Source organism: Drosophila mojavensis, unplaced genomic scaffold, assembly GCF_018153725.1.
Source record: "Drosophila mojavensis isolate 15081-1352.22 unplaced genomic scaffold, ASM1815372v1 contig_136, whole genome shotgun sequence".
Taxonomy (NCBI): Eukaryota; Metazoa; Arthropoda; class Insecta; order Diptera; family Drosophilidae; genus Drosophila; species Drosophila mojavensis.
The window spans coordinates 12,711,117-12,732,516 of NW_025318667.1; the positions used below are offsets into that span (position 1 = coordinate 12,711,117).

Sequence of the window (21,400 nt, forward strand, 5' to 3'; positions counted from 1 at the left end):
TTCACTTCACGTGGATGCCACAAATTGTTGCACACGATGCAAATGCGAATTTAATGCGAAATATTTGAAATCAATTGACACGATGATCATCGAGTTGCATTGAAATTATTCGCTGGCGATAATTGATAATGAAAGTGAGATTTATGCAAATGCGAGTTTACAAAATTTAAACTAGTATACATAGTATACATATATATGCAAGTAGAAGTTGAGTTACTCTTTAATTTATCAATTTATCATTCAGTCATAAATAAGTAGAAATTTCTCTGGAATAGCTGAGCAAGAGTTAAAGTTCTTATTTAGCAGTGACTTCGATGCGATAGCTAAGATTAAAACAAAGATAGGAGAGCAGAGATATATTCCATATTGACTTTTGCCAAATTTCAATTCCTGCTACTCTTTATCATCACTTTCTTTAGTTATCAACATATATATATATATATATGTATGCGAATGTCAACTGAGTACATCTAAAAATAATGAAGTAAATGAGTGTTTGGCTCCATTTGCTAATTTGCTAATTGCTCGCTCTGACACATTTGTCGCCTGGCCAACCTTCGAGCAGTTAGTGTCCGTGTCCGTTGCTGCTTCTCATTGCACTTTGCTGGCTACGAGGGAAAAAGGACTCGAGCTGAGCTGAGCGGGCAGCTTGTGTGGCAGCTGCCGCTGTCATTCACTCACAGTTCACTCAGTCACTCGAGTGGCAAGTGGCAAGTGGCAAGTGACAAAGGGCAATCACTTGTGACCGTTGCTGACCTCCGCAGAGACAGAGACAGAGATAGAGATAGAGATAGAGAGAGCGGGAGAGGGAGAGGGAGAGCGAGGGGGGAGAGGCTCAGCCCGCCCATCGCACTGTCAAAAGTATTTTATTTCAATTTATTTTTAGCTATATTTTAATTAATATAATTAGTTTCAGCCGCAGCGACCGCAAACAACCAGGGTTGCCACACTCACAAAAGGACGGCCCGAAACAATAACAGAAAGTCAACATTTGCCCACATTTGCCATTGTTTATATTTTAATGCCTGCGTCAGTGGAAAAAAAGGTTTAAAGTTTAATTATTTGTTAAATTGGGGCTGGCTTTTATTTCGGCTCGTTATTTCGGCTGCCTTTCAATGCTGCCAGCTGCCCTTCCTTCCTTCCCCTCTTCATCCTTTCTGCTTCTTCCCCTTCTTCTTCTTTTTACTTTTGATTATGGAGAGTGGCAGTTAGATCCATTTCTTGTCTGGATTAGAGCTGAATGAGTAATTACAGTGCTTACCCTGACTTATACTCAGTCTTATACTCGGGCTTATAATTAAATTCTCTATCACTTGAACTCTCTGAGCTTTAACAATCTACTTATACTTATAATGACACTTATACTGGAGCGTAAGCTTGCATTTACATTCACACATACAATTATACTACCCGTTTGAAACATTGTTCTAATAACTCTTATACTCAAATAACACCTCTCAATTCTCCGTTTGTATATCTAGTATGCATACACTGGTATTGCCTGCACTACTCTTTCATTATTGGACTTATACTCACAATCACACTTATACAAACTCTTATACTATAGTATAATTCAATTCTTCATTTAGTGTACTTATACTCCACGCACTATCACACCTTTACTCACAACAATACTTATACCCACTCTTATACAATTATACTCTTCTACACTTCACCTTAATTTACTCCTGCACACATTTCCCATCACACACACTTATACTCACAACAATACTTATACCCACTCTTCTACTCATCTACTTCATTAGCATTTCCTTCACTCTTATACTCAAACTTATACCCATAAACATATACTATCAGCAATACTAATACTCACGCTTGTACCCTTGTACTCTACTACAGTTCAACTTAATTCGCATCGATGCTTTCCATCACTCTTATACTCAAGCTCATCACTCTTATACTCAAACTTATACACATACGAATTTATGTCTACTTTGCCAATCCTACTTTTAGTATGCGTGCAATATATTCCAGCTTAAGCTGTCACTTTCACACACTTATACGCATACTCCCTCTCTCAGGCCCACCAACACCACTCATCTAATATTCATGGCCTAGCCGCAACTTTAATATTGCGATCAGGTTTTATTTGACTCGCATTGCAATGGGATTCAACCTGGATAGCAAATGGGAGTGAGGGTGGTAAGGGGGGAAAGGGGAAAGGGGAATGGGAACGGGAATGGGTTTCAGCTGTCAAGTGGCTGGGGCGGGCACGTTTCGAGGCTCAGTCGCCCGAAAAGGCGTCAGAAATCGTGCGCGAGTTGTGAAAAACGCGCGCGTCTCTCCAGCGACGCGTTTGAAGTCGCGCGGGGACTAGCCACAAAAAAAGGTATATATATATATATATATGTATATATATATATATATGTATACTTATATATAAGAAAGAGTTGCGAAGCAGCCAACGCATCCAGCGATGCGAATCAGGAGCCGCATCAGCAACCTTTTGATGCCAGCTTCGTGCCTTAAATTGAATTATAAGAAGGTGTCACAAAAGTCAACAGTTGAGTGGTTCCGAGCCGGTCCGCCGTACCCCCGCCCCCGCCCAGCACGGCCCACCTGAGTGGCTCACTTTCAAGCGAGCTCATTGGGAAAAAAAAGGGTTGTCAACCACACACACACCCACACACCCACACACACACCTACACAGCGTGAGGCATTCTAGAGATTGATGTGATTTTAAGCTGAATGCGAATTGATTCAGAGTCATATTCAAAAAGTTGGCTTTAGACCTTTGCGTGATGCGATCTGCTAAGTAATTTGATATCTTTATCTCGGCCTCAAAAGCGGCTCAAATTTTTAACGAGACTTTCAAAGCACTTTTTCCGCCTAAGCAAAACTTTTCATAAATTTTCTAAGAAATAAAACCCAAAAAAAATTATTAAGTAAAAAATAAAGTAAAAAATAATTGCCAAAATCTGGCAAGCTTAAAAAAGAAATAAATTTGGGCTCTAAGATCTATAAATTATATATTTATTCCGCTCATTTTTTGTATATAATTCATATATCATTTAATATATTATATTTACAAAGTAAAATAAATAAATTTGCTTCAAGTTTTTCCATTTCTTTAAAAATATTTTTATATATTTAAGCAAGATTTTTTTCTAAATAAATCTGTAAATTATTTTGTCTATATTTAAATTAACTTGTATTTTTAATTTGTAAGTTTCTAATTTGTTTATTTACGTGGCGTTTGCACTTGAGCTTCTCAGCTTAATTTTTTTTTTGCATTTCATTAATTTATTTATTTATTTAAGTTTTAGCAAACTTTTTTATTTAATTCTTGCTGAAGTTTTGCTTTGCAGCTTCAAGCTTAAGATTGTTGACAGAGTGCGCACACACGCACTTAACACACACACGCGCACACATGCTTGAACAATGTGTGTGTGTGTGGTAAGTGACGCGTTTTGCTCGCGGTTTTAAACGCGCGCACGCTTTAAATTAATTTATATGCAAATATTTGGCAGAAGGCAAATCTGTGCTAAGCCAAAAGCCTGCCACGCCCATGCACTTGAGCAAGCTCTACATACCACGGTGTATGTGTGTGCATGTGTGTGCATGTGTGTATGTTGTGTGTGTGTGTGCGTGTCTGTTAATACTTCTGTTTCTGTGAATTGGAAGCCAATGGAAATCGCATTAAATATTTTTCGCCTCGCGGGCACAAAAACCCAAAAATCCCCCACTACAAAAAAAAAAGAAAACGCTAAACAATGAAAACTTGACGCTGAGGCGTGGTTAAAGGTGCTGGGGGCGAAGGGGGAATGCGGCTGGAGGGAGCCATCAGCCCGGCTTGCTTGTGGATATTGGTCATGTCAAACATGAAATTCAATTGTGTTTGGAATGCGAGCCAACAAAAATGGACGCAGCTCGCCAAAGAGTGCGGCATATGCGTTCACTTTTAGTGGGCGTGGATCGGGGGTGTGGGTTGGGAATGCGTATGGGTATGGGGGGCGCTGGGGTCGTTGGCAGGCGGAGGCATTGAGGCTTTGAATTTGTGCAAAAGTTTCACGTTGACATTTCCATAATAATTTTCTTTCATTTCTCTCTCTCTCTCTCTCTCTCTCTCTCTCTTTCTCTCTCTGTGTTATTGCCCCTTTTTTTATTATTCTTTTCCGGCCACACGCAAAAATAAAAAGCAAGAAAAGTTTGCTTTGCTCTTGCCGCACGGCTGACTAACGGGACAGCAGTGCACACTCCTGTGTGTGTGTGTGTGCGTGTGTGTGCGTGTGTGTGCGTGTGTGTGCGTGTGCGTGCTTGTGTGTGTGTCTGGCCTGAACTCTTTTATTCACGCAGCACACACAACAATCCCCGCCACACCCACAGCATACTGACCGCCCTTGCGGCTTTGGAGGCTTTTTTGCATATTGATGAGTCGATGATGCCAACAGCTACGCAAATTTTTTTTCGGGTCTAGGCGTAAATCGGGGCATACGGCGCTTCGGGGCCTTCGATGCGTTCAAAATTGAATGACAAAACGCATGGGCGGCCGTTCGACGAGCCCCGCCCGCTTTGCTTTGTCTCTGACAGCTTTCAATCCTTTGGCAAGGCAAACACACACACACACACACACACACACACACACGCACACGCACACTAAGCCCGAAAGCTGAAAATGCAAAGCAGCTCTAAAGTATTCCAAACTGTTTTCACAAGCCCAACAGCAAAAGCGAACGCCCACACGCTCCAGCCACGCCCACGCGCTCTCATGTGTCCTGCCCTTAGGACTTAGTATTTGTGTCTCAGTTCGCGTCAAAGCAGAATTGTTAACAGACCTTTATGCATATTTCATGTCTGATGACAGTGAGCAACAAAAAAAAAAAAATGAAAACATGGAAAAGGCTACACAGATAACACATACCCTGTACTTAAGAGTGTGCTGCAATCGACTGTTCATTTGTTATTTCTATTCATGAAAATGCGCAGCAGATCAACTGTTTTCATCTGTTTCCTTTCTAGCTGATATTCGTATAGATCTCTTCCAGTTTATATCGTTATCCCAAAAATAGCTTCAGCTGCCTCTTGAAACCCATATACCCTCTTGCAGTTATTTACCACTTAGGACCTGACAAAATAGAAAAAGTAAATATTTTTTCTACTTTGTAGTTAGAAATAGAAGAACCTGTCGTCGTGGGCGCTCTTCAAACGTAAACTTCCACTTTTTTATGATTTTTTATTCATTTCGAATTTTGTATGAATCGAGAATCGATTTGAATGGGGCCAGAGGCATTGCTGAATTTTAAATTCAACATTGAAAACTATTTAAATCTAAACTTATTCAAATGAACGGAGCAAATGAATGAATAATATGCATATATATATATATATATATATTTTTTTTTTATTATTTATTTATAATTTATTTATTTATTTGTTTTTGTTATTGAACAAAATTTTTGTTTATACATTTTTGAATTTTATACTCGAATTTTAAGTTGATTTGAAATCTCTAAAAAGAGTATTTTTTTTTTTTTTTACTTATTTTATATTTTATTTGATTTTTTAAATTTATGAAATTCATTTTTCATTCATTATACAAAATAATTTTTTTTTGTATATATATATATTTTACTTTTTATTTTTAATTTTATAGGCCATAAAATTTTATTATATATAATTTTTTGAATTATTTAATATATTTTTATATACTTGGTTAATACATTATTAATATTTTATTTTCATATATTTTTTAAAATTTATTTTTTTGTTTGCTATTTTTTTTAAAATTGAATTTAATATTTATATATTTATTTTTATTTAAAGTATTTCTAATTTTTTAACTTTTATTTATTTATATTTAATATTTATTTAACATTTGCTTCTAAGTTTTATTGTTTATTTGTCTTTTGTTATTCAACACCAAGTCCCTCCAACCAAAATACAAAAATACTATCTAAAACATTTATATATGCATATACATATATATATACATATATGTACGCTATAAAGCTCTGTTTCATTTTGTTTCTAATTACAAATGAAATTTTCGTGAATTGAATTGAAATTGAAGTCTCGAGTCTCGAGTTAATGTCGATTTAACAGCTGCGAGGCTCGAACAACTCTCTGCCTACTCCTGCTGCTGCTTCTGCCTCTGCTCCTGCTGCTGCTCCTGCTCAGCTGTTTCTTCTCTCTTGTTGAAGACAGTCCCTTTGCCTTTGTTGTATTTGCTGTATTGTACTTAAAATGCTATTAACTCGGAACCGGGGAACCAAATTTAAACTTGTGCGGCTTTTTGGCTTTACGGTCTTTTGGGCTGATTCTATTTTGTTTATAGATTTGCAGCGCCTTTTTCTCTTCTTCTTTTTTGGTATTTCTGTGTGTGCTGTTTTTTTTTTTTTTTTTTTTTTTTTATATGCCTACTTAAAAATACATTTACACTTTAATGGCACGACAAAAAAAAAAAGGAGGAGGAGGAGTGGGAGGAGGAGAGGCAATGCCAGCGAGTGAACAGAACAAAAAACAAATCAAAAAGAAATTAAATGACCTTTTCACATTGCGGCGGCTTTTTCAGGCACAGCCAACAGCCGGATGAAGCAAAGGGAACACCCTGTGTATGCATGTGTGTGTGTGTGTATGTGTGTGTATACGTGATGCTGACAAACTCTGCTATATGAAAGTCCGGCCTAGGCAACATCAAAAGGCGCTCCACAAAAAAAAAAAAAAAATATGCAAACACAATTGGCTAATATTAAGTCTAAACTGTGTGAATCTCTCTGCATGTGTGTGTGTGTGTATGTGTGGCAACTCTGTTTGCATGGAACTCAGTTCGATTGGCACCCCGAACGACAATCATTCATATTTAATGAACAGCGCTCGATTTTCTGTATCTTTCGTTTTGGCCCTTTGCCAGCTTCGATTGATAGAAAAAAGCAGCAGAAGACGATGAAGAAGAAGGAGAAGAAGAAGAATCTGCTGTCTGCACAGTGGAAATTTTATGTGTTTCTAGGCAACTGATTGAAGAGAGAGAGAGAGAGAGAGAGAGAGAGAGAGAGAGAGAGAGAGAGAGAGAGAGAGAGAGAGAGGAAGAGAGAGAAGTATCTTAGGGCAAAGAGGAAATATATTATATATATTTTGTGAAATATACATATTTATAACTGTTTATCTGTCGATTTGCCGCTTCTTCAGTTGCAACAAGCAAATGGTATTTAAATACCAAATAAAATACTGTGCATGCCAAACACTTGGCTAAATAATGTAAAAGAGGCAGAAGAGTTGCCATCAAATTGGGCATGACATGGCTATGGGGATGTCGAGGGGCGTGTTGTTAGCTGGGCGTGGCAGCTGTCTGGCAGAGCAAATGGCGAACTTATAGAAATATCTGCAACGAATACAAATTCAATTCATGAATAAATTGTAATGTGTTGCCGCTGGGCTTTTGTGTGCTGCCGCTGTTTGTTCATCAGGAGGAGGCGGAGGCGGAGCAGGCGGGGGCAGGGGCCAGGGCGGCGGAGCTGTGGGCAACTGTTGCCCCATTCATCAGATCTGCGCTCTCTGCAAATATCCATCGTCATTTTGTTGCTCTCGAATAATTACAGCCGCACCACCCAACCACCGGCTGCCACCGCCCGCCAATGTTGGCCCACTTAGCCACTTTTTTCCCCATTCGCTCTTTTCTATATTTTCCATTCATTATTATTTTTTTTATCTGGTTTTAACACGCCGCTAAGCTGCAGCTTAGTCGTCGACGCTGAATGCTGCGACGGCAAAACTTTTTTGTTTTTCCTCACTTTTCATTCAGCTTTGCCACGCCCCTGCCTCTGGCGCTGCCCACACTCGGAGGCCTTGTGTAGACACAAGTTAATTCCTTGACAAAGTCAATGCCACAATGTCCTATCTTTATGTCTCTCTCTATAGGAATAGCGGCTCCCTCTCTCTCTCCCCCTCTCTCTCTCTCTCTCTCTCTCTCTCTCTCTCTCTCTCTCTCTCTCTCTCTCTCTCTCTCTCTCTCTCGGTCTCTTTCCTTTTCATATGCCATATAATCTGCATCAATTGAGCTACAAATATGAGTATTTAGCAAGAGCTAAAAATTAAAGGAGTGAGAGAGATACACATGGCAATAGAGAGAAAGAGACAGAGTGGCACACATAAAAATAAAGAGAAAGAGAGATAGAGAGAGAGAGAGAGAGAGACACATACACAAGAGAGAGAGAGAGAGACACATACAAAAGAGAGAGAGAGAGGGACCGAGATGGGGAAATAGATAAAATGAGAGAGAAGTGAAAAAGGGCGAGAAGGCAAGAAAGAAATAGAAATAGAGACTGATATCTTCTATTAGTAGAACTTTAGGGTTAGCTATGGGAAACATGAATTGAATAAGACCTAAGAGTAACAGATCGAAACAGAGGTAAATGTTAATGTTATCAGATATTATATAAGCCTTGATCAGTTGCCCAGGCCCCCAAATAGATGTAGTATGTAGTATATATAGTATTGTGTGTATAGCACATACATCAAGTCTCTAGGATTAATCAAAAATGTACAGAATGGGATGATAACACTTGACTAATATAGCTCCTTTCTCATTACGAACGAGTCGAAAGCGTGGTAAATGTTAATCAATGAAAAGCAACAGCTGTTCTACATTGAGAGACTGTTAAAAAGTTAACAGCTCATTAGCATAAAAAGCAACTGTTAAAGCAATGTGCTGGAAGAGCAGAATAAGATATTTATGTAGCATAAATAGTACAAAAAAAAAAAGTGTTGAACGAAGATGGAGAGAAAAACAAAGGAAAAGAGGGAAAGAGAGAGAGAGAGAGAGAGAGAGAGAGAAAGGAAGAGAAGGAAGCGAAAATTTGCTTTAAAGCAAATTGCCAACAAGTTGAATGCAGAGGGCGGGACACACAGAAGGCGTGGCACGCATGAATGGAGCCCTAACAATGTTATTCAAAGCCGCTACCAGCCGGCAGGTGGCGCAATAAGCAAATACAAAATGTAGATTTTTTGACGAAAGGTGAAACCAGTTGACCAGACAACCAGACGGGCAGAGGGGGGAGAGGGAGGAGAGGGAGGGAGAGAAGAGAGTGTGTATGTGTGAGAGGAAGATAGCTATAGTTAGTAATAGGAGGGGGGCTTGAGGAAGAGGAAGAGTTACGCAAATTGCTGCGCTGGCAAAGGCTGTAAAATTTTATTGAGCATACCGAGTGGCAGAGGTCGTGGCGTGGCCGTAGCGACGAAGGCGTTGCCAGCGTGCGGTTGCACGGAGCAGCGAGTGCCGGCCAGAAGCGGAACCCAAAGCTGAACCGGAACGGTAACGGCAACGGCAACGGCAACGGGAATTTGCAATGGCAACGGCTATAGCCAGTTGGAGCAGAAGTCAGGCAACGGCGCTGGGATATGGCCATAACGTGGCTTTGATTTGCGCTCGGCTCGAACCGAATGCCACGCCGAAAATTTATTGTCAAGTATAAAATGTAATGGCCGCATACATAATGGACCGACAAGGGCCAAGAGGGGCAGTGGGGGCAGTGGGGGCAGAGGGAGTCGGTTGGTAACTGAAACAGTTATTTGCACTTGGCCCGGTTACGTGCCGAATCAATTGAGTGGCGGACGCAGAGACGGTGCTGGTAAACACATAAATCATTTAAGTATTCCACAAGCTATGATTGTTGTACAGGTGTGTGTGTGTGTGTGTGTGTACAGGTGTATCTGCGAGCTATGCAAAATTGTAGCGAGCAACGGCGGCCCGTTAACTGCGCCCTGTTGCTGTCCCCAGGCAATAAAATGGCTGTAAATTCCTTTTTATTTCCACTTGCCACGTAACGGTACATGCTGGGGCTTGGCAGCCTGGAGGCGTGGCACCTGCTTAGCATGCCAAATTGAGCGGGCGGCCGAGCGAGCAAGCGAGCAGAGCCAATATGCTGGCAAATTCTTTGAGCTGCGCCGCCTCAAATCACGCTGCTCCTGCTCCTGGTGTTACTGCTGCTGCTGCTGCTGCTGGCACTTCAATGATACATATTTGATGCGTGTTTTACATAAGTCAACAACAAACGCACACACACACACACACACACACACACACACACACACACACGCGCACAACATTTGTCAGTGACAATTTTCATTAATTTAAAAAGCTAAATAAATTCGTTGAGGCACAGCCGAGCCGCAACTATTTGACGTTGAATGCCGTTGACGTTGCGCACGCCGTGAAACAACAGCGGACCATGTATCACACGCAGGCACGCAAACACACACGCATATATGTATGTGTGTGTGTGTGTTTGTGTGTAAACATGGCATTCCCACATGCCGCACACTGAGGACGCAATTCACCAAGCGGCATTTTAATGGCTCGCATATGTAAGTGGCTTTAAATGGCCCCACCCAGCAGGAGTAGCAGGAGCAGCAGGAGTAGCACCCACACCAACAGCTACACCTGAGCCAAAAATTTGCCTTTCGAGCAGCAGCAATTGCCAAGAGCCTGAAGAAAACAAAGTTAGCTTTGCTTAGAATACCGTTACCCTCTGTCTCTGTCTCTCTCGCTCTCCCTCGAGCAGTCGCTCTCAGTCCGTCTTTCAGCCTCGCTCTACCTCTCCCTACCTCCCTCTTGATCTACCCACACTCATCTCATCTTTCCTACCTCCCTCTCCTCCCTCACTCCTCCTTTACCCCTCTCTCTCACTCTCTCTCTCTCTCTCTCTCTCTCTCTCTCTCTCTCTCTCTCTCTCTCTAATGCCACCTGTTATCTCTTTTTATAGCACATAAATAAGAAATTTTCCACGCAGCAACAATTTCAAAGTCTTTAAACGGTTCAGCACCCGAACCAGTTCCGTACACTGACTCAACAGTACATAAATTCTTGGCTAGCTTAACTGAATGTATTCTATATGCTATATACGTTGCCTCTGTCATATAAGTCGGTATCCAAAGTTCAGCTCAAAGTCAAATCTGAAACTTTTTACATCAATCAATTTGTCTCCCATGCGAGATTTTTACGGGTAAAAACTCGACTTAAATGTTGCATATGAAGATTTGTACATTGTAGAGTATCTCTTGTGTATTACAGGGTATCTCTTAGTTGAGCTCTTCTCTCTCTCTCTCTCTCTCCCACTCTCTCTCTCTCTTGCTGTGCAACTGTGTGCGAGGTGAATGCACGCAACGCTGGAGCAAACTTGAAACAAACTCATTAAGCGACAACATTGGCGCGATTTTTGTCGGCTCCACAAACTGTCAGAGATGACTGAGGTGCGCCTGCTAGCCCCCTAAAAGCGGGCTGGCTGACTGACTGACTCTTGCTCCTCCTCCTGCTGATGGTGCTCCTGCTGCTCCTGCTCCTGCTGCTGCTGCTGCTGCTGACACGGTTACTCAACTTCCGGCGTCTACTCTTGCACAGCGGCAAAAGTTGAAGCTGGGGCGAATGTCGCATGAGAAGAGCATACATCCTGCCAGCCCACACACACACACACACACACACATAGTGAATCAGCACACCAGTTGGGGACGTGGTCGGGCGTCATATCCTTTGCCAGCATTCATGCTAATAATTTGATGGCGCCGTCGCGCAACACAGAGCGTCAGGTGTAAAATATTGTTTAATGTGCGTGCACACACACACACACGCACACACACAGAGTGACACCCACACAGGCAGACAGTCATATGCAAATAAAAAAAAAAAAAATAACAGAAGAGAGAAAACAAGATTGCGTCGCGTCGCCAACGAGGCGAATGACAACGCGGCAAAAGTAAAAACAGTTGAAAGGCATTTCATGTTGCGCTTTCATTACGCACAATTTGTAGCCGCCCCTACACACACACACACACACACACACACACACACACACACACACACACACACACACACACACACACACACAGACAGATACAGCTACAAACGCCTTTTTATGTAGCTGGTTAATTTGGCTTTGATGACGCAAAGTAACACGATTTTTTATTGAATTTTATGGCATCAAATTTTTATTTGTTGTTATACAACATGAGCACACACACACACACGCACACACTCACACACACACACACACACATACACACCAGTTTCTTTTTATTTTCGCTATCGCAACTCACCTGCAAATTGGGCGGACAATGATCCAACAGCTCCAGCATATGCTTTATATTCTGCGCATCCTGTATCACAAAATTCAATTCCATATCGAATTCACCGCCGACGAGCTACATGGAAAATATACCAAAAGCAAAAAAATGGGAATTTAATTAGTATTTTACTTTTTAGACAATTAAAAATCCAATTATTTTTTTATTATTATTATTATTTTTTTTTTGTAACATTTATGATATTCGATATTCAGTTAATTGTGGTTACAAATTATTTCGTAAAGTTCCCACGGATTATTAACCTTAAAAGTGAAATCAAAAATTGTTATACGAAAAAAAAAAAGTATAAAAGTTTTTGCTGTTAAATTATTTCTCTATCATATGTTTATATTTTTTATAAATTAGCAATACGAAAAAAAAACTGTTATATAAAAGTATTTAAAAACTGTTTTACAGTGAGTTGTGGTGAGGCTCAGCGCGAATATAATCTCATATTAAGTGGGCCACAAAGTGTATAATAAGAGAAACTGTTATACAAACGTTGTTATATGTAAAACATTTGGGAAGTTGGGCATTGTCGCTAGGCTTTTTAAGTGCCCAGGAGACATTGTTATGCTATACTCTGGTATACTATAAACCTGTATTCGTATGGTAAAGGTAAACAATTCTCAATAAGCTAAACAAAGTTGTAGCTCCTCTTACTAATATAGTATATCAACATCTGCTTAAATTTAAACTGTTATACAAGTTTTCTTCCTTTGCAGGCATTTAGTTAGGTTATGACAAGTTAGTTAGAACGATTTTTTTTTGTCTAAGAATTACAATTACAAGTATAGTTGAAAACAAGCTGTTATACGAAATTATCATTTGCAAAAACTCTGACGGCAACTGAAGCTTAGCTACTATTACAACTTCAACAAACTTTAATGGAAAATCAAGTAAAGCAGTAAACCTTTGCTTAAGGTAGATATACAGATTCAAATTCCATTTTAGGGTGGACCCATTCTAATTGAAGTTGACCAAAAGCAAGGAATTCGTTGCGTATTTGTATAACATTTCACTTTTAAAGAACTTAAAGAACTTACAATTCGGGCAGATGAAATAAGCCTGCAAATGTTGGTCAAAAGGTGTGAGATTGGGAGGGGGTGAGGGTGGGGGGAGGAAGAGAGGGAGGGCTTTATTATACTGGCTGTAACAATTTAGATGCCTGCAGGCATTTAGCACTGAAAGTTGTTAGGCTTTGGCTAAGTACGTATAGATGTTGGCTAGCCAGGGGGCGGTTGGGGCAGGGGCGTGTCCGAGAACGATTCCGGCAAACGCAATCAGCGCTTCTTTCACCAGCAGTGTGGGCCGGGCCAAGCCGGGCCAGGCTGGGCCGGGCTGGGTGGCTGATGAGTGAGAGCAGAGCAGCAGAGAGAGTCTGTTGTAAAATTGTGGAAAGGCTCTAACTTAATTACGATAGGCCCCAGCCTCATTCTAGCTTTATAGAAATATATATATATATATATATTTATACATACATATATATACATGTTTTTTGACAGCCAATTGAATCGGCAATCGAATTTAGTCACACCACCCCCACCCCCACCCCCACCCCCACCCCCCTTTTGAGCCGTAGAGCTTTTCGTGTCAATTCATTTGATGCTTTTTGCACGCTTTAATAAAATCACCAAATAAATTCAATAAATTGATTTGGGTGACGCAAAAAAAAAAAAAAATGGAAGAGGAATGAAGATTGAAGAAGAAGCAGACTCGACTTGCTTCCAAGTGACTCGCTCTAGTCGCTCTCCGTTAAGTCCCTGGGCTCCACGCTTTGTGTTGGTCGAATTATTTATTTACTTTGTTTTCCTCTTCTTTTTTGTTGCCTTTGCTGTTGCTTTTGCTGTTGGATAGGTTGGGGCTTAGTTGGCGTCTGCCAGCTGGGCGCCAGTCTCATCCCTTTATCAACACCCGTGAGCTGGCATCTCCGCATCTCCTCCTCTTGTCGCCGCCGTCACCGTCTTCAATCTGGCCCTTAAGCCAGTTGCACTTGAGCTGCTTGATATGAACAGCTTTATAATTATGCTTGCCTTGCCCCATCTTAGCATCAACCGCAGGCTAGTGGTTGCTGTGGTGCCGCCAGACCCACACCCAGACCCACAGCCACCGCCTCAAGTCTCCTAGTCTCCCACTCCCGCCCACGCTCAGTCGCCCAGTCTTGCCTATTGTGGTATGAAGATATCTTATCACCTGGCTCCAAATGAAATCAAAGCGACAGCTGCCGCAGCTGGGCAGCTGCTTATAATGCTAGATAAGCTGCGCGACAATGCCAACAACAGCTTTATCTGATAGACTAGACAATACCCTGGGCTGGAATAATACTGCTGTATGGGTTACATTGAGTATAGTGTTATAGAATATATAACAGTTGTGTGATAATTGATTTGATAACTAGATATTAATTGTTATACAACTGTTATACAGCTTACACTATTGTTACTGTTTCTCTAGATCAATATCAAGATCCAGAATTAAAGCTAACTGCCATGCAAATGTCATACAACTGTTATACAGCTGTTATATTACTCTTGTAAGGCATTAGTCACCTTGACTAAAGTGTAATAGAGCTTACATTCAGGTAAACTTTCAAACTAACTGTTATACACTTATTTCGCAATCGTTATACAAATATTACATGGCTTACACTCTTTCTAAGCAAGATCATTAGCATGTCCCATATTAAAATAAATCTATAACAGAAATAAGTGTTATACAATTGTTATATATCTGTTATACTGCTTAGATTTAGCTACTTGTCTATGAGTGGGTCTAGAATGGTGTTAGACATCTGCAAATAGAGCTGATATTTAACTGTTATACAGATGCACATGCTGAAAGCCTCGTCACTCGCTCAATTGAAGAGCTCCTGCACGCACTTAAGTGAATTGCTTGCTTGGGATGGCGATAATTATTTCGAAGTCTTGTCAAAAATAAATGACATCAGCAGCGTCAAATGGCGTTTAGTGTCTCTTAAAAAACGAAAAGAAGCAAAACAATCAACAAATCATAAAAATACGGAAAAAAAAAACTGAGACGAAATTCTCATTCAGATTTAAATTAAACTTTTGCGGAAAGTTTTTCTTTTCGCCTTTGCGCGGGCAAACAATTAGGCAAACTTCTCGCGCTCTTTACAAGCGTTCTAAACGCCGCTTAATTATATTCAAGTATTTTTTTTTTTTTTTTTTTTTTTTTTTTTTGTACACTTTTGCTTCTCTTTTTAGCAATGTCGGAGACTTTAACTGAAATTCCCCAGCGGAATCACACTCACACTGACTGTTTCTCTCTCTCTCTCTCTCTCTCTCTCTTTCTCTCTCTATCTATCTCTGTCTCCGTCTCTGCTCGCTACGCACCTTTGGCTAGCACATTTAGTCAATTTTGAGTTCATTTAAAAAGTTTTTTCGCTCTGCTTTTTTTTTTTTTTTTTTGTCTCTTTCGCTGGGAGATATAGTTAAGCAAATAAAAGAGAGGCAGAGAGAGTGCTGGAGAAAAGTAAGAAGCAGAAGCTGTCACTGACGTTTCGCTGCTGCTTGTCACCTCGTCGCGGCAGAAGCGCTCTCAGATATGCCCAGCCCCTTGGCACTTGTTCCGCTTTCAAGCTGTGCAAGTATGTGTGTGTCTCTGTGTGTGTGTGTGTGCGTGCTTGTGCAAGTATGTGTCGAGCTGCTTTTGCTGTGTTTCTGTCGCTTATTTAAAGTAAATTGAATTTCTATTTTATTTAAAATGCGCATTGAGACGCACTAAAAGTTCTCAAGCATTTTGTATAAGCGAGTCAAAAGGAAGCGCAGAGGGGCGGCTGGGAGCGTGGCTGGGTTGCCCAGTGGGTGGCTGTCTGATAGCAGCTGGGCCGAGGCTAGAGTTGCTGCACGCTGAAAATTTAGCGTGAAGGTGTAAAAATTACATTTAACACTCGCTGCCAAAAGCAAATAGAAAGCGTAAAAGAGTAAGCGACAAAGAGGGAGAGGGGATGAGGGGGAGAAGCGAGAGGGTGAGAGCCGTAGAGCGCCCTCTGTATGCTTGGCCTTTGTATTTGACTTTCCTCATTGCTGTTGCCTTTGTTAAAGTTTTTTTTTTTTTTACTTTCATTTTATTTTATTTTTGTAATTCAATTTCACTTTGCAGGTGTCGAAGTTGACTTAAATTGCGTTAGCTTCCATTGTGAAAAGGCTAAGAGAGTGTGTGTGGGTGAGTGGGCGTGGCATTGAGGCTAGCCTGCCACAATAAAAAAGCAACCGCAGCTAACAATAGCCAAAAAGCCAGATATTTAGAAGCTGCTTAGAGCCATTGCCCAGTGAGAGAAAAATCGGAAAACGTCGGCTAGACAAAGCAAATCCGATAAAGGGAGCTGCTCTCGGCCCGTTTTCGTGTAGTCTAGTGTTACGATATGGGCGTGTTTTAGGCTGTTTCAGTTTAGTATAGAGAAACTGTAAACTCAATATACATAGACCCCCTCTCTATCTCTCTCTGTCTCTCTCTCTCTCTCTCTCGCTCTCTCCCTCTCTCTCTCTCTCTCTCTCTCTCTCTCTCTCTCTCTCTCTCTCTCTCTCTCTCTCTCTCTCTCTCTCTCTATTAAGTCGACTAATGAGTACTCTGCCCTGCAGACACTGCAAAGCCAAGTTTAGAGTTTGCATTACTCATCTGAAGATTTGCTGCAAGTCCCAGATGTTTTTGATCGTTCTGATTAACTTTTCTCCAGAGGGAACGCAACGAAAATAAACGATGGAAAATGCAGAAGGAAAATACACGAATTTCCATCGCATTTCATGCAAAAATTTTGTTGTTTTCTCTACTTTTGCTTTTGCCGCTGCCTGTGGCAATCAACTAACTTTTCTCTCGCTGCCAGCAGAGCTCCCCCTCTCTCACTCTATGGCTGTCTCTCTCTCTCCTATTCCTTTCTGTATATATTATGTATACCCTATAAAATGGAATACAGGATGTGGACGAGTTTCTTGTTTCTCCTAGCTACTTTGCCTACTTGCGGGTAACTGCAAGTCGTGCATACCCGGTTAGAGCGCTTTTTTCATGGGCCTCAACTAGAGCTGCGTATGTGAGATGTCTGCCGCATGCTAATGCCACTCTGATGCTTTATCACAACGCTTTATCACTGTCGGTCCGTCTGCTGAACGTTTTCCCTTTCTGCCCATTTTCATGTGCAACCTCTAAAACTCACGCCCTTCGCTGACTTCACTTGCCAACCCCCTCTCTCCCTGCCTCACCATCGCTCTCATTTTCTGTCGTCCCTATAACATACTCTCGCTTGCTCTGTCTAGCGTCGTATTTTCATTTTATTTCTCTACTTTCCCTCGGCTTTTGTGGTATTTCTTTACGGCTGAGGCCGTCATTAGGGAATATTCGCAAATTTTTTGTTCTTCTTTTTCGTGGTTAAGCTTTTAAAACAGTTTTTTGAAAAGTAAACGCTGAGCCCACGGAAAACCCTTTGCCTACGCCCAGCGCCCATTTCGCACGTTCGTTTCCAAAGTTGTTGTTCTGTTGCCTATTTCCTTTTTGTTTTTCCACTTCTGCTTCCCATCGGCTTTTTTTTTTCGTGGCTTTTCTTTCATAGTCGCTTATTTGGCAATGCTCTTTGCCCAAACACTTTACTTTTCTCTTTGGCTTCTTATACTCTGTGGTTAGTTGAGACAAGTGGGGTATATTGCACTAGTCAATCAATTCTTAAGAGCTTCAGGTCGTGAAGGTAATCTGTGTGATTGATCAAGCACATTTCAGCTGATGGACAGAGATGTATGCAAAGCTATATCAATTATCAATCAGTCAATGATTGATAATGAGCTTCATTGCTAAATAGCAATAGATTTTTATTGATTTGACCGAGTGATTGATGGATTGATTCACCAGTCTACTTATGTACGTATTGATTGTTTGCAGGTGTGGGGTGGACTGATTAAAGTATTTGATAGATAAGTTGCAATAGATTGACAGATTGACTTTTATATTGATCTTTTGATTGACTGATTGATTGGTATATTAATTGGTGTATGATTGCATGACTTGGTCAAACATATAATCAATTGGGCAACATATGTATTTAGTAATAGAGAACAATGATTGATGACTGATCAGTAGTCAACTGTTGATCAGTTGATTGATTGATGAACTTGATCGAAATTTCTCACGCAAATCATTTAGTGCATTATTGATATATTGACTGTGTTTGTTGATTGATTACTTTGCTGATTGATCGATCATGTACATCATATCAATCATCTCATACATAGAGTGTACTTTAGTCGTTAGTTTTTCTCGAGCGAATCTTCCTATTGGATTTCATTTTTCTGTTTGGCTTGTGCTCTTTACCTTTGCTTGAGCTTCTTCTTGCTTGAACACACACACACACACGCATACACACACCCACACACACGTGAGGAAATGGCTCGTTGGCGAAATTTTGTTTTCTTGGGAAACTTTTCGTTTTGTTTTTGGTATTTCTCTTCTCCTTCTTTTTTTTATTGGTCTTGTGGCTAGAGGCGCCTCTTCTACAAGTAGGCGCAGTTCCCACGGCTCCCACAATTTTCGCAATTCCCACAGTTGCCGAACGCGCTCAAAGTTTTTTCGGCTCTACGCAGTTGCAGTTGCTCGTATTTGGAATACTTTTGGTTTATTCTCTTCTCTTTTTATTATTGCGCTAAATCACTTTTGTTTTGTTTTTTTTTCTCTATTTTTTCTGAGGGAGTAGAACTGGGTGTATGTGTGTGTGTGTGTGCATATCTTTAAAGTCTGTGCGGGGCCTCATTAGGCGGCTGCGATCTAACCCTCAATTGTTGTGGGCAGCATTATTGATGACTCCTGCGTTGGCCATTAGGCAGCATTCACAATTGGGTCAGGGGCCAGCTGAATATGTGTATGTGTGTGTGTATATAGGGGTGTGTGTGTGGTAGCCTTAATGAATTTCATGGTCAAACCACGCCGCCCCCTCAGCCGCTTTCATCTCATTTTATTCTATTCTCTATCTTCTTTTTTATCGTGTTCTGCTTTGCTCATCATTTATCATCACAAACAATTGCCGCTGGCTTAACATGGCCCATAATTACAGCACACACACACACACACATAGACACACACTCGTTCACACATTGACAAGCATGCATGCGCCACGCCCACTTTGAGGCAAATGATAAAAGGATTCCTTTTGCCACACATAACTGACAGACATCAATCAGAGATGCTTTCACAATCGGCCTCAGCTGAAGGTAAAAGAGGAGCAGGAGCCAGAGCAGGAGCAGCAAAAGCAGCAGCAGCAGCAGCAGCAGCAGCAGCAGAAGCAGCAGCAGCAGGGGCAGGCATAGGAGAAGGGGTGTAGCAGAAGGCGGGGCCATGAAAGCTGCTGCGCCTTTAATCTACTTTCACGTATTTTATCTCAGTGCGCATTGCTGCATGATAAGGCCAGCATCAATATGCAAAGTTTCAGCTGCTCGACAGGAGGTTTTCCAAAACTTTTCTTTCTTACTTCTATTTGCCGCTTCTTCTGCTGTGTGTGTGTGTGTGTTTTTTTTGTAGAGCAGCAGGAGCAGCAGCAGCAGCTAGAGCTAAAGCTGATTGCGTGGGCGGCCTTTTGGGTGGCTGCACGCCAAATTGTTAAGCATAAACATTAAAATAAATTTATGCTATAAAAAAATGGATAGTAGGAGGGGGCCAGAGGGAGTGAGAGGGAGAACAACAGCAAGTAGGCGTGGCAAGGTGGCTAGGCTAGAGGGCGCACGTTGGAAAATTGTTTATCGCCATGAAAAAGTTTTCAGTTTTCAGTTTGCAGCAGCAGCAGCAGCAGCCGTTGTTTGTTTGCCGTTGTTTGTTTATTTTTCATTGCATATGTGTGTCTGTGTGTAGGTGTGTGTGTGTGTGTGTCTGTGTGTGCTTTGTCTGTTTTGAGTTTTGAGTTAATCGAAAAAGTTAATCATCGAAGTTTTGCAACACGTTAAGCTAAATGTAAGAGCAGCCCCTCCCGTCCGCTTCCCCCTTTCCACCCCCTCCCCCACAATGCTGCCACAGCTGGACAGCTGGCGCGGCCTGTCAAATGTGCATGGTCATTGGAGAGCTCGACAAATGCAAAAGAAAAACAAAAAAAGAAGAAAAAAGAAAAGAAATGGGAAAGCAAATAACGAGCCAAGGAGCAATCGAGGAAGTTGAAATCAAAATGAAATTCAATAAATTTTTTGAGACTGGGAAATTAATGACATAAAGTCAACGACTAAGGGCGAGTCATATACAGTGGACTCCGGGTATAAAGACTCCGATTATAGTGCCCGTCCATCCGGTTATAGCGACGAAAATTCTATGTCATGATTGCTCCCCATACAAACTTATATGAAAGAGCCGCCGCTTAGTACGTTGCCGAAGATATTTTCGTTATAGGCAGATTTCACTGTATATACTATAATTGTTTAATGAATCACTGTGTTATTTCAAATATTTCAATAATTTATTGAATTTCTTTTTCAGTTTATTAAAATATAATTTATCTCAATATTAAAAAAAAATATTGAAAAATTCAACGTGATAATACAACAGTCGGGAGTATCCGACTGCTGTTTGAAAGCTGAGAACTGTGGTCTAGATATATATCTACTTAACGGATTTATACGGGTTAAATTGATGGGCAGAAAGTTGCCCTAAGGCAAAACCTGCCTAGCCAATATCTCTATTAGTACATACGTATATAGCTGGACATGATCGTAGCCATTCTTAACAGTCCTGCAATAGCAAAACTGTGGCCAAGCAGTTGTCTCACTCTAGCACATGAAATCAAAGGCAGAGTTATAACTCGACCCAAATTGGATAGATATTGAGACTTATGTCTCATATATGAGTGTTAAGATTGAGAATGAATATGAATAAAGCTGAGCAGTTGAGTGTGGAATTCCATAAAATATTGCTCAAGTCATTATGAATCGACCGAGTTCATAGCTGAGTTGATTCTCATGGGGTTCGATGAGCTCATTGAGCACTGCTCATTCAATGGGAGCTGCTCTTGAGGCAATGTGTTGTACTTATTGTAGCTGATTTGTCTGTGACCATTCGCTTAGTTTTTTTGTGCTTAGAATCTGTGAATATTACCCGTTCCATCCCATTCCTTGATATAGGGAAGCAGAGTGAGTGAGACAAAGAGAGCTATTACCGCACATAGCCGACTCTGGCTAAGTGAGAGTAAGATGGCTATTGAGGCCTTTCCCGCAGGGTCACTGAACCAAGAGAAACGGCTAGGAATGGTTTTGTTCTGAGAGACAACGGGAATCTCTGATTTGAGTAGTGAGCAAATTGACACAAATTTGAATTATTTATGCATATGCTCTCTCTCTATCTCTCACTCTCCCTC

General features: G+C 41.0%; 1 protein-coding gene across 6 annotated transcripts in view; it reads right to left on the reverse strand.

Annotated features, from left to right (window-relative positions):
• LOC6583696 (neurobeachin) overlaps nt 1-21,400 on the reverse strand; it is a 105,293-nt gene that overhangs the window by 57,238 nt on the left and 26,655 nt on the right. For all 6 annotated transcript variants that reach the window (XM_032732023.2, XM_015161395.3, XM_015161400.3 and 3 more), the window contains exon 2: nt 12,046-12,150. In XM_032732023.2, coding sequence (XP_032587914.1) covers nt 12,046-12,150 — 105 coding nt within the window. The remainder of the gene's footprint in view (nt 1-12,045; nt 12,151-21,400) is intronic.